General features: G+C 43.2%; 1 protein-coding gene and 1 pseudogene across 1 annotated transcript in view; both read left to right on the top strand.

Moving 5' to 3' along the window:
- ZYG11B (zyg-11 family member B, cell cycle regulator) overlaps positions 1-17,588 on the top strand; it is a 104,651-nt gene that overhangs the window by 16,687 nt on the left and 70,376 nt on the right. The window contains exon 2 of the mRNA XM_007978734.3: positions 13,075-13,240. Coding sequence (XP_007976925.1) covers positions 13,075-13,240 — 166 coding nt within the window. The remainder of the gene's footprint in view (positions 1-13,074; positions 13,241-17,588) is intronic.
- LOC119626519 (U2 spliceosomal RNA) lies at positions 10,941-11,094 on the top strand (annotated as a pseudogene).

The following is a 17,588-nucleotide window of genomic DNA, read 5'->3' as shown; positions in this document are numbered from 1 at the left end:
TTTTCTTTCTTTCTTTCTTTTTTTTTTTTTGAGATGGAGTCTTTCTCTGTCACCCAGGATGGAGTGCAGTGGCACAATCTCAGCTCACTGCAGCCTCAGCCTTCCCAGTAGCTGGGACTACAGGCACAAGCCACCACACCTAGCTAATTTTTGTAGTTTTAGTAGAGATGGGGTTTTACCATGTTGGCCAGGCTGGTCTCAAACTCCTGACCTTAAGTGATCTGCCCACCTCAGCCTCTCAAAGTGCTGAGATTACAGGCTTGAGCCTCTGCGCCCAGACTTTTTCTGTTTAGATTTTTCAGATAGACAAATACCATTTTGTTACAGTTGCCTGCAGTATTCAGTATAGTAACATGCTGTACAGGTTTTTGCATCTGATCTACTACCTAGGTTTGTGTAAGTATACTCTGTGATCACACAATGACGAAATTGCCTAATGACACATTTCTCAGAGTGTATTCCTATTGTTAAGCAACACATGACTGTACTAATATTATCCCCACTCTACATAGGACAGAACTGAGTGTCAGAAGAGCTAGATAATTTGCTCAGTGTGATACCACTAGAATTCACCTTCAGTTCTACTGTTGTTCTTAACTACAATATTTCTAGAGAAGTCAAGTCATTTTTGTGCCTCAGCTTTCTTAACTGTAAAATGAAATTTTTTTTTTTTTTTTTTGAGATGGAGTCTCGCTCTGTCGCCCAGGCTGGAGTGCAGTGGCCGGATCTCAGCTCACTGCAAGCTCCGCCTACCGGGTTCACGCCATTCTCCCGTCTCAGCCTCCAGAGTAGCTGGTACTACAGGCGCCTGCCACCTCGCCTGGCTAGTTTTTTGTATTTTTTAGTAGAGACAGGGTTTCACCATGTTAGCCAGGATGGTCTCGATCTCCTGACCTCGTGATCCGCCCATCTCGGCCTCCCAAAGTGCTGGGATTACAGGCTTGAGCCACCACGCCCGGCCTAAAATGAAATTTTTAATACTTTTTCTTCTACTTTGTAAGGTTATTGTGAGTATCAAGTGAAAATCAGGAAGTGAATATGCTTTGTTTACTATAAGACATTGTTACCAGCATAATTCACAAAGAGTATTTTTTCTTGTGATTAACCAAAACATAAACCTCATTACTCAGAGCTTCTGAAGTCCGCAAGTGCTCAGAATGTTGAAATGCTTCTTTGCCATGGCTCTGGCAATTCCGTAACAGAATGAAACTTTTAATATACAAAACAAACTAACCAACAAAACAAATAACTGACTGAATCTTGGGGAAATTGCTGAGAATACCTCTAATTGAGTGTTGTGTAAATGACTAAACACTTCAAGGCAGGAGCATTTAGGAAGACCAATACAAACTGGAGTGGGGGTTGCAGGAAGGAAGGGTAGAGATGAAAAGAAAGCCATGAGAAGGTTTAGGAAGAGCTAATGGTATGAGATTCCTTTTTTGCCTTGTCTTCATTGCCCCACGCTCCCTGGTGTGCCTTGCTTTTATAACAAGCTGTGGTTCAAGAGCAGGGGATCTGCTTATAGGTAGTTCATTTATTCATACTTACTTCTCACTTAGTAGACACTGAAACATTTACTCTGTAAGCGTAGGGGATACGGAAATGTGTAAGGCATGGTTCTAACCTGGTGGTTTTCTTTTTTTGTTTGTTACGGAGTCTCAATCCGTTACCCAGGCTGGAGTGCAGTGGTGTGATCTTGGCTCACTGCACGCTCCGTCTCCTGGTTCAAGCAATTCTCCTGCCTCAGCCACCTGAGCCGCTGGGATTACAGGCATCCGCCACCATGCCCAGCTAATTTTTGTATTTTTAGTAGAGATGGGATTTCACCATGTTGGCCAGGCTGGTCTTGAACTCCTGACCTCAAATGATCCACCTGTCTCAGCCTCCCAAAGTGATGGGATTACAGGTACGCGCCACTGCATCTGGCTGTTTTTTTGTTTTTTTTTTTTGGACGGAGTTTTACTCTTGTTGCCCAGGCTGGAGTGCAGTGGTGCAAACAAGGGGAGAATCGCTTGAATATTTAACTCTTTTTTTTTTTTTTTTTTTTTTTGAGGCGGAGTCTTGCTCTGTCGCCCAGGCTGGAGTGCAGTGGCACTATCTCGGCTCACTGCAAGCTCCGCCTCCTGGGTTCACGCCATTCTCCTGCCTCAGCCTCCCGAGTAGCTGGGACTGCAGGCGCCTGCCACCACGCCCGGCTAATTTTTTTGTATTTTTAGTAGAGATGGGGTTTCACCGTGTTAGCCAGGATGGTCTCGATCTCCTGACCTCGTGATCCACCCATCTCGGCCTCCCAAAGTGCTGGGATTACAGGCTTGAGCCACCGCGCCCGGCCCTTTTTTTTTTTTTTTTTAAGATGGAGTCTCACTCTGTCGCCCAGACTGGAGTGCAGTGGCACACGATCTTGGTTCGCTGCAACCTCCACCTCCCAGGTTCAAGCAATTCTCCTGCCTCAGCCTCCCAAGTAGCAACTACAGGCGCGTGCCACCACGCCCAGCTCATTTTTTGTATTTTTTTTGTAGAGACGGGGTTTCACTGTGTTAGCCAGGATGGTCTTGACCTTGTGATCCGCCCGCCTTGGCCTTCGAAAGTGTTGGAATTACAGGCGTGAGCCACTGTGCCTGGTGGATATTTATCTCTTTAAGTTATGACCTGTGTGATCTAGTCTTAGTGCAGTGTCATAATCCATGGAACACAATCCTGCAACCAAAAAGTCATTTTGAAATAACTCAAAGTCTTTATTTGCATTTCTGGAAACATCATGAAGTAGAATAGAGTTCACAGATACACCAAGCAGAATTATTAACCCTTCCTATATCCCCCAAACCCAGCAGAGTCCCTAATATTTACCTATTAGAACAACAAAAAAGAGAATGAGTTCAAATTAGGACAGTGATAAAGGGACTTCCCCAGTTTCTGAAAAATTTGTGCCAATTTACACTCTGACCAGCAGTATTTGAGAGGACCAATCTGGGCAAACTTTACTTGAAAAATTCACTTTTATCAGGTTTATATCATGTTCCAAAAAAAACTATATTAACCAAAAAAAAAAAAGATCGGCCACCTTTTTTTTGGGGGGTGGGTGTGTGTGTGTGTGTGTGTGGCTGGAATTGTTCTTCCTATTTGCTATAGAATATATTTTCAGCCATTGCTCAGGGACTGTGTCACTCTGCTTGCTGTACTTGAGGTAGTTAATTACAGGGCTTCATTATCTCTTCTGACCATAATTAACAGATCTGGGTTAAATCCTGGATTCATTTTTGGAGTTTTTTTTTTGGAGAGTAAGGTCTTAACTCCACCCTCCATCCTTTCCCTCCATCTGAGAGGCCTTATGGGTAAGACAAAGGGCGTGATATTTGGCATTGAAGATTGGTTCAAGGTTCAGTTCTGCCACATTCTAAATATATGAACTTGGGTACCTTGTTATTTCTGAGTTCCAGTATCCTCATATACAAAATGGTGTCTGTTACAGCAGTTCTACAAGAAAGTTGTGAGGGGTAAATGATATAATGTGTGTAAGAAATGTGTTGTATGAATGTTGATCGGCCTTTCAAAGAAAACTTGCCTGTCTCCTAGGGTGCCAGACATTATGCTAGGTTCTGGGTATTAAGAAAAAGTCAGCACTGATTTCCTGTTTGACTCTTTACTACATTTTGTCAATTCTTTTCTGCAAAATATTTTTCACTTTTGATTTTTTTTCCATTGTCATTGCTACTCTAATCCATGGCATCATCACCTCCTGTCTGAGCCACTGTAACTAGTTAGTCCCAAGTTGTATTTTGGCATTTATTTCAAAGCTGGACTAATAATTGTTCTGTTTGAGAGACGATATGGTGTAGTAGAAAAAGTATGGACTTCATTGTTAAGAGACCTGGATTTGTATCTTGGCCCCACTTTCTATAGTATGTGACACTGGGGAAGTTTCTTTACCACTCTCTTAATTTGAACTCATTCTTTTTTTTTCTCTCTCTCTCATAACAGGTAAAAATCAGGGACTGCATGTGGTTCCAGGGATAATGGAAGGGTTAATAAGTTCCTTCTACTTGAAGAGTTCATGGCTAATTGGGGTAAACAGATACAGTCATAAATAACCATGGTGTAACATGGAATTGTAAAAGAAAACTTGGGAATCAGTTATAAAGGGCAGTATATGTAGTGGTAAAAGCACAGATTTAACTCTAGAGTAGATTGCCTGGGGTCTAATCCTGACTCTAATCCTTAGCTCTGTAATCTTGAGCAAATTACTTAAACTCTCATAGCCTCAATGTCCTTATCTGTAGAACAGATTGGATACTGATGGAATTTAATTTATAGAATTCTTATGAGAAATACATGAAATTATATATGTAAAGCACTTAGCATAGTTAATAGCATATAGCACATAGCAATATAGTAGCATATAAGTGCTGTATAATTGTAATTATGATATTAGTATAGTAGTTAAGAACTTAAAAATATAAGCTTTGGCTTCATTCTTGTATTGAAGTAGGGGTTTAGCAATATATTGGCCATGTGAATATGGGGAAGAGATTTAACCTAAGCCTTAATTTCCTCATCTTTAAAATGCAATAATGTAATTGTGCTTGGCTCAGGATGTAGAAATGAAAAGAGATCTGCACCAGGACCTGATACATACTAAATGCCTTGTAAAAGATAGCTGTTGTGATTTTTATTCTTGCTCTGCCATCTGCTGGCTGTTTTATCTCTGATATGTAAATTAATCTTTCTGAGCCTCAGTTTATTTTTGTTCAAAACAGTTGTTTTGAAGATTGACAATATTTATGAAGTACATTGATTGGTGGCTGACACCACACAGTTGTCATTCAGTACACAGTAGCTGTTGTTAATGGTACAATGTAATTTTTCAGGTGCTCAGAATAAAATTAATTCTGCCTTAGAAATTAGGAAAGACATCACAGAAGTAGTGAGCTTCAAATTTTGAAAGACGAGGCTGGCTGGGCACGGTGGTGCATGCCTGTAATCCCAGCACTTTGGGAGGCGAGGCGGGCAGATCACCTGAGGTTGGGAATTCGAGAGCAGCTTGGCCAACATAGAGAAACCCTGTCTCTACTGAAAATCTAAAAATTAGCCGGGCGTGGTGTACGTGCCTGTAATCCCAGCTACTTGGGAGGCTGAGGCAGGAGAATCACTTGAACGGGGAGGTGGAGGTTGCAGTGAGCTGAGATCACACCACTGCACTCCACCCTGGGCAACAGAGTGAGCCTCCGTCTCAAAAAATAAAAATAGAAAAAAGGCCGGGCACGGTGACTCACGCCTGTAATCCCAGCACTTTGGGAGGCTAAGGCGGGCGGATCTCCTGAGGTCAGGAGTTCAAGACCAGCCTGGCTAACATGATGAAACCCAGTTTTTACTAAAAATACAAAAAAATTAGTTGAGCGTGGTGCCACTCGCCTGTAATCCCAGGTACCTGGGAGGCTGAGGTGGAGAATTGCGTGAACCCGGGAGGTGGAGGTTGCAGTGAGCCGAGATTTGCCATTGCACTCCAGCTTGGGCAGCAAGTGCCAAACTGTCTCCAAAAAAAAATAAATACATAAATTAAAAAATTTTTAAAAAATGAAAGATGAGTGAGATTTTTGCCATAAAAGGACTAACAAAGCCCTGAGGTGTGAAAATGTCTGTTATAGTACTTAAGGAACAGTAAGGGCTAGGTTGCTTAAACACACAGTTTAGTGTATCTGGCAGGTAGCTTGTTTGGGGCAGGGAGAAGGGAACAGTGAGAAAGGCTAGACAGGAAGATTGAAACTAGCTAGGAAAATGTTTCGAATACCTTGCTAAAGTGTTTATACTTTATAGGTCTCTCTTTTTCCAACTTTACTTGTAACAGCTTAAGAAACTAAACTTGGCCGGGTGCGGTGGCTCAAGCCTCTAATCCCAGCACTTTGGGAGGCCGAGACAGGCGGATCACGAGGTCAGGAGATCGAGACCATCCTGGCTAACACAGTGAAACCCCGTCTCTACTAAAAAAATACAAAAATTAGCCAGGCACAGTGGTGGGCGCCTGTAGTCCCAGCTATACTGGAGGCTGAGGCAGGAGAATGGCTTGAACCTGGGAGACAGAGCTTGCAGTGAGTGGAGATCGCGCCACTGCACTCCAGCCTAGGCGACAGAGTGAGACTCCGTCTCAAAAAAAAAAAAAAAAAAGAAGCTAAACTTGCTGGGGAGTAGAGGAGGGAATTACTTGAAACCAGTGTTCAAACAGGAATTTCTTGGTGATCTTGTGGTGTTATTTATTTATTTATTTTATTTTTGAGACGGAGTTTCGCTCTTATTGCCCAGGCTGGAGTGCAGTGGCGCGATCTTGGCTTGGCGCGATCTTGGCTTACCGCAATCTCCGCCTCCCGGGTTGCCACCACACTTGGCTAAGTTTTGTATTTTTATTAGAGACGGGGTTTCGCCCTGTTGGCCAGGCTGGTCTTGAACTCCCTACCTCAGGTGATCCGTCTGCCTCAGCCTCCCAAACTGCTGGGATTACAGGCATGAGCCACCACGCCCATCCTTCCATCCTTCTCAATTTTCAAAATACAGAGTTGATATTTCCCTGGTGTCCTTCAAAGATAACTAGTTTTTATTTTGTGTCATTATGAACTCATGAATTGAAACATATTTGAGGTACAATTCACTGTAGTTTTTAACCTTTTTCCTTATCTTTGAAATGAGGAGTTTGGATAAGATGACCTCTAACTATCATTAACATTTTGATATATTTATTTCTAGTCTTGTGGTTTCACTTGTTTAAACTATTTAGTTTAGTTTAGTTTAGTTTTGAGATGGAGTCTTGCTCTGTCACCCAGGCTGTAGAGCAGTAGCGCAATCTTGGCTCACTGCAACCTCCACCTCCCGGGTTCAGGCGATTCTCCTGCCTCAGCCTCCCACAATGCTGGGATTTCAAGTGTGAGCCACTCTGCCTGGCCCCCAGCAACTTTTTTTTTTTCTTTTTGAGACGGAGTTTCGCTCTTGTTGCCCAGGCTGGAGTGCGGTGGCACGATCTCAGCTCACTGCAACCTGCGCCTCCCAGGTTCAAGTGATTCTCCTGCCTCAGCCTGCCAAGTAGCTGGGATTACAGGCATGGGCCACCATGCCTGGCTAATTTTTGTATTTTTGGTAGAGGCAGTTTCACAGTGTTGGTCAGGTTGATCTTGAACCGCTGACCTCAGGTGATCTGCCTGCCTTGGCCTCTCAAAGTGCTGGGATTACAGGCGTAAGCCACCGTGACTGACTCTGGCAAGTATTTTTAATAACAGCTTTATTGAGATATAATTCACGTACCATGCATTTCATCTATTAAAGTGTACCCAGTTCAAAGGTTTTTAATATATGCAGAGTGGTGCAACTATAGCCACAATCAATTTTAGAGCATTTTCATCTCTCCAAAAAGAAGCCCTGTGCCTACTAGCATTCACTTTCCATTTTCTTCTAACCCACTCTCCCGCTAACCCTAAGCAACCAATAATCTCCTTTCTGTCTCTGTAGATTTACCTCTTCTGAACAGTTCATACAAATGGGATCATACAGTATGTGGTCTTTTTGTGACTGGCTTCTTCCACTCAGCATGTTTTCAAGGCTCATTTATGTTGATCAACATTCCTGTTTTGCTAAGTAGTATTCCATTGTGGGGCTGTACTATATTTTGTTTATCCAGTCACCTGGTTTTTGTTGTTTTTGAAATAGAGTCTTGCTCTGTCACCCAGGCTGGAATGCAGTGACACCATCACGACTCACTGCAACCTCCCACTTCAGCCCCTGAGTAACTAAGACTACAGATACTGGCTACCACACCCAGCTAATTTTTATGTTTTTTGTAGAGATGGGGTTTCATCATGTTGCCCAGGCTGGTCTTGAACTTCTGGGCCCAAGTGATCCTCCCAAAGTACTGGGATTATAGGTGTGAGCCACCATGCCCACCCCATCCCACCCTGCCCATTTATCAGTTTTGATAGATATATTTGGGTTGTTTCTACTATGATATAGTTTAAAAAAAAAAAAAAAAAGCTGGTGTGGTGGCTCACACCTGTAATCCCAGCACTTTGGGAGGCTGAGGTGGGCAGATCACTTGTGGTCAAGAGTTTGAGACAAGCCTGGCCAACATGGTGAAACCCTGTCTCTACCAAAAATACAAAAATTAGCTGGGCATGGTGGCATGCACCTGTAGTCCCAGCTATTCTGGAGGCTGAGGCAGGAGAATCACTGGAACCTGCCGTGTGGTGGAGGTTGCAGTGAGCCAAGATTACCACTGCACTCCAGCCTGAGTGACAGAGCAAGACTCTGTCTCAAAAACACACAGAAAAAAACCCCCCAAAAATTTGGTTTTCATACCCTGTTTCTTCCACGTTAGCTCCCAAACCCCTTGGAAGCTCTGGAATGAAAAGAGTTTTTGTATGCTAATGAGTTGACTGGTGTCTGGGAGCCCCTAGATAGCTTCTTTCTGGGCTGGTTGCCAGAAGGACCAAGGCATATGACAGGAAAAAACATTTTTTATTTCTTTATACTCCTTTATATTCACACCACTCTCAATACTTTTGATACCAAACCATATAGTAGGAGAAAAGAAACTGTTTTCTCCTACTGTACTCTCAATACAGACCACTTCTGTGATCAGATGTGTGGGTTTTTTTTCCAATACAGAGCAATTCTATTTTCAGCAGACATCAGTTGGGTGCCCTAAAATTTACCTCAGTTCTGACAGTAACCAGCGTTAGCATAGACCACACAAGTGAGCGGCTCACTTCCACAAGACGGCCTCCCTCAGATGCCAATTCAGGTAGTAGGTCTCTGGATTAACCACAACACCTGTCAGTCTTGGCTACAAATTGGAGGTTCCTACACCTCGCTCCCTGGGTTTGATAATTTGCCAGAGTGCTCACAGAACCCATGAAAAGTTTACTTACTTTATTATAAAGGATATTTTGAAAGATACAGATGAACAGCCAGATGGAAGAGATACATAGGGCAACCTAGGGGGAAGGAGCTTGAAGCTTCCATGTCTTCTCCAGCACACCCCCCCTCCCAGCACTTCAGTGTGTGCAGCATCCTGGATACTTTCCAAACCCCATTTTTGGGGGGTTTTATGGAGGCCTACATATGCATGATTGATTAAATCACTGGCCATTGGTTATCAACAACTTTGAGCCCCTCTCCCCTCCCTGGAAGTTAATGGTAAGTGAAGTGCCTTCCTGAGTTCTGTGAGTCATATTAGCAGATAATCAAACATGAGGCCCTCCTCAGGGGATCTTGGAATCCCACAGTTTATAGTCCATTGGTCAGAAGTACAGGTGGAAACCTGGGACTTGCGGCTGGCACCTGCAGTGGGGCAGTGGCCTAAACTGTAGTGCTATGCTAATTGTGGGTAGTTAGTGTCAGAATCAAATTGAATTGTAGGATACCCAGTTGGTGTCAGAACTGGTTGTTGGCGTGGGAAGAGCCCAGAAATTTGGTGTCAGTAGTGTTGTGAGTAAAAACAATTCAGACCACTTTTTTTTTTTTTGATGGGGGACAGAGTCTCGCTATGTCGCCCAGGCTGGAGTGCAGCAGCGTGATCTCAGCTCACTGCAAACTCCACCTCCCATGTTCAAGCGATTCTCTTGCTTCAGTCTCCTGAGTAGCTGGGATTACAGAAGTGCATCACCACACCCAGCTAATTTTTGTATTTTTAGGAGAGACTTGGTTTCACCAAGTTGGTCAGGCTGGTCTCGAACGCCTGACCTCATGATCTACCCACCTCGGCCTCCCAAACTTGTAGGATTACAGGTGTGAGCCACCGTGCCCAACCTCAGACCACTTTTTAACTGTTATGAACAATGCTTGTGTAAACATTCATATACAAGATTTTGTGTGGGCATGTTTTTATTTCTGGGTATATATTTAGGAGTAGAATTCCTGGGTCATATTGGTAACTCTGTTTAATTTTGTAATAAATTTCTAAGCTGTTTTCCAAGGCAGCTGCAACATTTTTCATTTCCACCAGCAATATATGAGGTTTCCAATGTTTTCTCCCATCAACAATTGTTGTCCATGGTTCTTTTTTTTTTTTTTTTTTTAGAGTCTCACTCTGTCACCCAGGCTGGAGTGCAATGGTGCCATCTTGGCTATTGCAACCTCCACCTCCCAGGGTCAAGCAATTCTCCTGCCTTAGCCTCCCTAGTGTCTGAGATTATAGGCATCTGCCAACACACCTGCCTAATTTTTTTGTATTTTTTTTTTTTTTTTGAGACAGAGTTTTGCTCTTGTTGCCCAGGCCAGAGGCTCAATCTAGGCTCACTGCAGCCTCTGCCTCCTGGATTCAAGCAATTCTTCTGCCTCAGCCTCCCAAGTAGCTGGGATTACAGGCATGCACTACCATGCCCAGCTAATTTTGTATTTTTAGTAGAGATGGGGTTTCTGCATGTTGGTCAGACTGGTCTCGAACTCCCAACCTCAGGTGATCCACCTGCCTCGGCCTCCCAAAGTGGTGGGATTACAGGCTTGAGCCACTATGCTTGGCCATTTTTTGCATTTTTACTTGAGCCACCATGTTGGCCAGGCTGGTCTCGAACTCCTGACCTTAGGTGATCTGCCTGCCTCGGCCTCCCAAGGATTACAGGTGTGAGCCACTGTGCCCAGCCCCTTTGCCTTTTATTTATTTATTTATTTGTGTTTTTGAGATGGGGTCTGGCTCTATTGCCCAGGCTGGAGTGCAGTGGCACCAACCTGGCTCACTGCAGCCCTCGCCTCCTGGATTCAAGCAATTCTCCTGCCTCAGCCTCCCAAGTAGCTGGGACTACAGACACCTGCAACCAAGCCCAGCTAATTTTTGTATTTTTAGTAGAGACAGCATTCACCGTGTTGGCCAGGCTGGTCTCGAACTCCTGACCTCAGGTGATCCACTTCCTTGGCCTCCCAAAGTGTTGGGATTACAGGCATGAGCCACCGCACCCGGCCTACCTTTGACTACTTCTCGGCCTTTTGGCTAAGATCAAGTGTAGTATCTGTTCTTATCAGTTTATTTTACATGTATTTATTTTTTTATTTTTTGAGAGGGAGTTTCCCTCTTGTCACCCAGGCTGGAGTGCAATGGCGTGATCTCGGCTCACTGCAACCTCCGCCTCATGAGTTCAAGCAATTCTCCTGCCTCAGCCTCCCAAGTAGCTGGGGTTACAGGCATGCACCACCACACCCGGGTAATTTTTGTATCTTTTGTGGAGACGGAGTTTCACCATGTTCCTCAGACTGGTCTCAAACTGCTGGGCTCAAGCAATATTCCTGCCTCAGCCTCTCAAAGTTCTGGCATTACAGGTGTTAGCCACTGTGCCCTTTTCACTTCCTGTATGATGATTTTTGACGCACAAAAGTTTTTAATTTTGATGAAGTTTAATAGATATACATTGGTGTCATATCTAAGAAACTTTACTAATCTAAAGCCTAAACTTTTTACACCTATGTTTTCTTCTAAGAGAAACAATCTTAGCTCTTATATTTATGACCTTGATCTATTTTGAGGTAATTTTTCTACATGGTGTGAAGGACTGTCTTTATTCTTTTGTATGTTGATGTCCAGTGGTCCCAGCATCCTTTGTTGAAAAGCCTATTCTTTTTTTTCTTTCTTTTTTTTTTTTTTTTTTTTTTTTGAGACGGAGTCTCACTCTGTTGCACGATCTCGGCTCACTGCAAGCTCCGCCTCCCATATTCATGCCATTATCCGGCCTCAGCCTCCTGAGTAGCTGGGACCACAGGCATCTGCCACCACGCCTGGCTAATTTTTTTGTATTTTTAGTAGAGATGGGGTTTCACTGTGTTAACCAGGATGGTCTCCATCTCCTGACCTCATAATCCGCCTGCCTTGGCCTCCCAAAGTGCTGGGATTGCAGGTATGAGCCACCGCTCCTGGCCAAAAAGCAAGCCCATTGAGTTATCCTGGCACTCTTGTCAATATCAATTGACCATGAATGTAAGAGTTTATTTCTGAACTCTGAATTCTAGTTCATTGATCTGTGTGTCTATCCTTATGCTGGTGCCATACAGTTTTGATTACTATAGTAATCAAAGTCTTTCAACTTTGTTTTTCTTTTCCAAGATCATTTTGGCTATTCTAGGTGTTGCATTTCCATATGAATCTTAGGATAAGCTTGTCTTTTTTGTTTGTTTTATGAGATGGAGTTTTGCTCTTGTTGCCCAGGCTAGAGTGCAATGGCGTGATCTCGGCTCACTGCAACCTCTGTTTCCCAGGTTAAGTGATTCTTCTGCCTCAGCCTCCCAAGTAACTGGGATTACAGGCATGTGCCACCATGCCTGGCTAATTTTGTGTTAGTATTTAGTAGAGACGGGGTTTCTCCATGTTGGTCAATCTGGTCTCAAACTCCTGACCTCAGGTGATCCACCTGCCTCGGCCTCCAAAGTGCTGGGATTATAGGCGTGAGTCACCATACCCGCCCTTGTTTGTTTTTTGAGACAGAGCCTCACTCTATCACCTAGGCTGGAATGCAGTGACATAACCTCGGCTCACTGCAGCTTCCGCCTCTCGGGTTCAAGTGATTCTCCTCCCTCAGCCTCCTGAGTAGCTGGAATTACAGACATCCACCACCATGCCTGGCTAACTTTTGTATTTTTAGTGGAGATGGGGTTTCGCCACGTTGGCCAGGCTGGTCTCGAACTCCTGGCCTCAAGTGATCCTCCCACCTCAGCCCTACCCTGTTTTTAAAAAGCAGCTCTCTCAGCTTCGTACTCATGTCTGAACAGCATATTGTGATGCTTTAGTTGGTTTCGAGCTTCCTAAGCTCTGAGGTTTTCCATTCACCATCCCTGACTGATTAGAACCCCCTGCTGTGTGCTTACTTAGTACCCAGTGTGTCTTCTATTTTAGTACTAAAGGGACTGTATGTAAATGTTTGTTTCAGTGTTTCTCTTCTATTGCTTCTTGAGAACATGGATCACAGATTGTATTCCACTGCCTTACACAGTGTCTAGCATATGATAAGACACTAAAGAAATACTTGTGGAATGAGTAAATGAATGTTTTGTTCTCTGCTTTTCTGGAAACTAACTTGTTGGTTTTTGTTTCCTTTATATTTTTCCCTGGGCTCCAAGGAGGAGGCATCTCCCTATTCCCTACTTGATATCTGCTTGAATTTCTTGACTACTCACCTTGAGAAGTTCTGTTCAGCCAGACAAGATGGAACATTGTGTCTGCAGGAACCTGGAGTATTCCCACAGGAGGTGGCTGATCGACTGCTTCGGACCATGGCTTTTCATGGTAAAAAAATAAACAGAGGAAACAAAAATTATGTGCTGTTAATTGGATTGGATTTTGAAGTGCTACAGTAGCCATTTAATTATTTTCTTAGAAATAACCGAGAAGGCCACGTGAGCCTGATTCCAGGACTATGAATTCATTTATTTTTACCTATCTTGCCTCTTACTGTGTAATTTAGAATAAACTTTTTTTTTTTTTTTTTTCTTGACAGGGTCTCACTCTGTTACCCAGGCTGGAGTGCAGTCGTGCAAACATGACTCACTGCAGCCTCAACCTCCTGGGCCCAAGTGATCCTCCCAGCTCAGCCTCCCGTGTAGCTGGGAGCACAGGCTTGTGCCACCACGCCTGGCTAATTTCAACGTTTTTCATTTCTAATGTGGCAAACCTTTTTTTTTTGACTTTGGAACGTCTTTTTTTTTTTTTTAATTGTTTAAGAAACGGTCTTGTTCTGTTGCCCATGCTGGAGTGCAGTGGCACAGAGCTCCTGGGTTTATGTGATCTGATTCAGCCTCCTGAGTAGCTGGGACTACAGCTTGGCTGATCTTTTTATTTTTATTTTTGTAGGGATAAGGTCTCACTCTGTTGCCAAGGCTGGCCTCAAACTCCCTGCCTCCAGCAATCTTCCAACCTTGGCCTCCCAAAGTACTGGGATTATAGGCATGAGCCACCATGCACAGCTGAGAAGTCATGTCGGAAATAACTCCTATAACTTGTATCCATTTAGAGGTTTGCCAGTATAAAATATCTTACCTCGGGCCAGGCGTGATGGCTCATGCCTGTAATCCTAGCACTTTGGGAGGCCGAGGCAGGTGGATCACCTGAGGTCAGGAGTTCGAGACCAGCCTGGCCAAGATGGTGAAACCCCGTCTCTACTAAAATACAAAAATTAGCTGGATGTGGCAATACATGCCTATAATCCCAGCTACTCGGGAGGCTGAGACAGGAGAATCACTTGAACCCAGGAGGCAGAGGTTGCAGTGAGCCGAGATCGTACCACCGCATTCCAGTTGGGGTGACAGAACGAGACTGTCTCAAAACAAACAAACAAACAAACACAAAAAAACCCTTGTATCTTCTTTTGACAGTGGGAGAATTATTACTGTTATGGAAAAACTAATTTCTGATTTTGACCTTTGAGATGGGAAATCACAGCCAATTTAGTACTTTGATTTTCAGAAACCAATTCTGAAAATCAATTGAGAAGTTCTTATCTGTGTAGTTTTGCTTATGTATGGAATATTTTTGTTACTTCAAGTTTTAATTTGAAAGAGATATACCTTGGCTGGGCACGGTGGCTCACACCTGTAATCCCAGCACTTTGGGAGGCCGAGGTGGGCGGATCACGAGGTCAGGAGTTCGAGACCAGCCTGACCAACATGGTGAAACCCCGTCTCTACTGAAAATACAAAAACTAGCCGGGTGTGGTGGTGCACACCTATAGTCCCATCTACTTGGGAGGGTGAGGCAGGAGAATCGCTTGAACCCAGGAGGTGGAGGTTGCAGTGAGCAGAGATTGTGCCACCGCACTCCAGCCTGGGCGACAGAGCGAGACTCTGTCTCAAACAAACAAAAAAACCAAAAAACAAAACAAACAAAAAAAAGCTAAGATACACCTTTATATCTTTACAGTTGGTAAATGCATAAGTATGGAATATGATTTGTCCACAGCTATAGAATAGAATGAAAATTTGGCAATAATAATAGCTGTCATTTATTGAATGCCTATGTGCCAGGCATTTTACATACATTTTCATGGAATTTTCGCAAAAACTCTATAAGGTAGCTATTATCATCCCCATTTACATACAGATAAACTGAGGTTGAGTAGTAACTTGCTTAGGGTCAAACTGCAAGTAAATAGTGGAGTCCTAATTCATGTGCAAGTCTGTCCAACTTTAAATATATGCTCATCCCACTGTGCCACACAGCCTTCCTACACCTGTATTGGAGGTATCCCTGCTCCTGGATGCCAGATAGTGGTTTATACTTTTGCTGTGACTTTATATGTATAAAACTATTAAGTATAAGTGCCAATAATGTGTTCCAAGGAAGAGTAGGATGAAATGAGGCTGTAACTGAGGCATTTTGGGATAATTTAGGAAAGAAGAAGACCTCTACATTCCTTGTTTTTCACGAAGTTCCTCATGCCTGCAGTCTTTCTGAATTTTTCCAACCTGTCATAATAACTAGGGTAAATTTTTGTATTATATATGTTAAAGTTAAAAGTCCCTTACACAGCTGTACAACCGTTTAAGAGATTGTGTCAGTGCTAGCATTTCTTTCTAATCTCAATTTAATGATTATGCTTAGTATATTATTATTATTTATTTATTTTTTTGAGATGGAGTCTCGCTGTGTCGCCCAGGCTGGAGTGCAGTGGTGCAATCTCAGCTCACTGCAGCCTCCACCCCCTGAGTTCAAGCGATTCTCCTGCCTCAACCTTCTGAGTAGCTGGTACTACAGGCACCTACCACCACACCCAGCTAATTTTTGTATTTTTAGTAGAGACAGGGTTTCACCATGTTGGCCAGGTTGATCTTAAACTCCTGACCTCCAGTGATCCACCTGCCTTGGACTTCCAAAGTGCTGGGATTATAGGCATGAGCCACCGCACCCGGCCAGTGCTCAGTATGTTAGATTTAAAAAAGAAAACTCATCTTGTAAATCAAAAGAACAAATGCTAAGGCCTTAACTTTGCCAGATTCAGTTATCCTTTGGAAATGTAACTACTGATAGCTATTAGTAGTAGCTAACATTTATTGAATGCTTATTATTATATGTCAGGCACTATAGCAAATGCTTTATATGAATAAGATAATAGGAGTGGGTTTTAAGCAAGTCTAACTAAATATTTGTCCTCAGAGTAATGTCTTGGAGAGGCTACACACTTGAAATGTATTTTCTATCTCTTCTTTTCAAACTGCCTTCAGATAAGGAAACTGAGGGTCAGAAAAATAACTTGTTGCCCCTAATTGTGTTACCCCAGTGTGATTACCTGTTTTATTTATCAAGAAGGGTTCTGAATTATTTAATCTCTTTATACAAATCATATCCATCTTTAGTCAAGATTTGATACTACTGAGAATATACAAAAGAACATGTTGCCAGTTCTTGTCTCAATTTATAAAAGTTGCTTTATACATTTTTCTTTGTGTTTGAAAATATTCATACTGAGAAAAAAGTTGTTCAATTGATACTTTTATTTTTTATTTATTACTGTTATTATTTTTTTCTTGAGACAGAGTCTCGCTCTGTCACCCAGGCTGGAGTGCAGTGGCACAATCTCGGCTCACTGCAACCTCTGCTTCCCAGGTTCAAGCAGTTCTTGTGCCTCAGCCTCCGGAGTAGCTGGGGTTACAGGCATATGCCACTACACCTGGCTAATTTTTGTATTTTTTTTTAGTAGAGATGGGATTTCACCATGTTTGCTAGGCTGGTCCTGAACTCCTGACCTCAAGTGATCTACCACCTAGTCCTTCCAAAGTGCTGGGATTACAGGAGTGAGCCACTGCTCCCAGCCTTGTGGATACTTTTAAAATTGGTAATATTAACCGAGGGCAGTGGCTCACACCTGTAATCCGAGTACTTTGGGAGGCCAAGGCAAGCAGATCACCTGAGGTCAGGAGTTTGAGACCAGCCTGGCCAACATGGCAAAACCCTGTCTCTACTAAAAATGCAAAAATTAGCCCGGTGTGGTGGCGGGTGCCTGTAATCCCAGCTACTCGGGAGGCTGAGGCAGGGAGAATTGCTTGAACACGGAGGTGGAGGTTGCAGTGAGCCAAGATTGTGCCATTGCACTCCAGCCTGGGCGACAGGGTGAGACAGTGTCTCAAAAACAAAAAAACAAAACAACAAAAACAAAAACTGGTAATATCGTACTGTTTCTAATAGCATATTGATTCTAGAAAATGTTTAACATATACATTTAAAATTTTTTACTTATTTACTCAATTCAAAGGATTAATGATATTAGTAGCAGTCTTTTTTGCATGTGTTAAATAATTTTTCTATTTCTTCTTTTATTTTTTGTAGAGACAGGGTCTTGCCATGTTCCCCAGGCTGGTCTTGAACTACTGGTCTCAAGTTAGCCTCCTGTCTCAGGCTTCGAAAGTACTGAGATTACAGGCATGAGCCAACGTGCCCGGCCTACTTTTTTTTTTTGAGATGGAATCTCACTCTGTCGCTCAGGCTGGAATGCAGTGGTACAGTCTCGACTCACTGCAATCTCTGCTTCCTGGGTTCAGTTGATCCTCCTGGCTCAGCCTCCCAAGTAGCTGGGACTATAGGTGCCTGACACCACGCCCAGCTCATTTGTGTATTTTTAGTAGAGACAGGGTTTCACCATGTT

The sequence above is a fragment of the Chlorocebus sabaeus genome, chromosome 20 (genome assembly GCF_047675955.1).
Source record: "Chlorocebus sabaeus isolate Y175 chromosome 20, mChlSab1.0.hap1, whole genome shotgun sequence".
Classification (NCBI taxonomy): Eukaryota; Metazoa; Chordata; class Mammalia; order Primates; family Cercopithecidae; genus Chlorocebus; species Chlorocebus sabaeus.
This window is presented reverse-complemented; position numbering and strand designations above follow the sequence as displayed.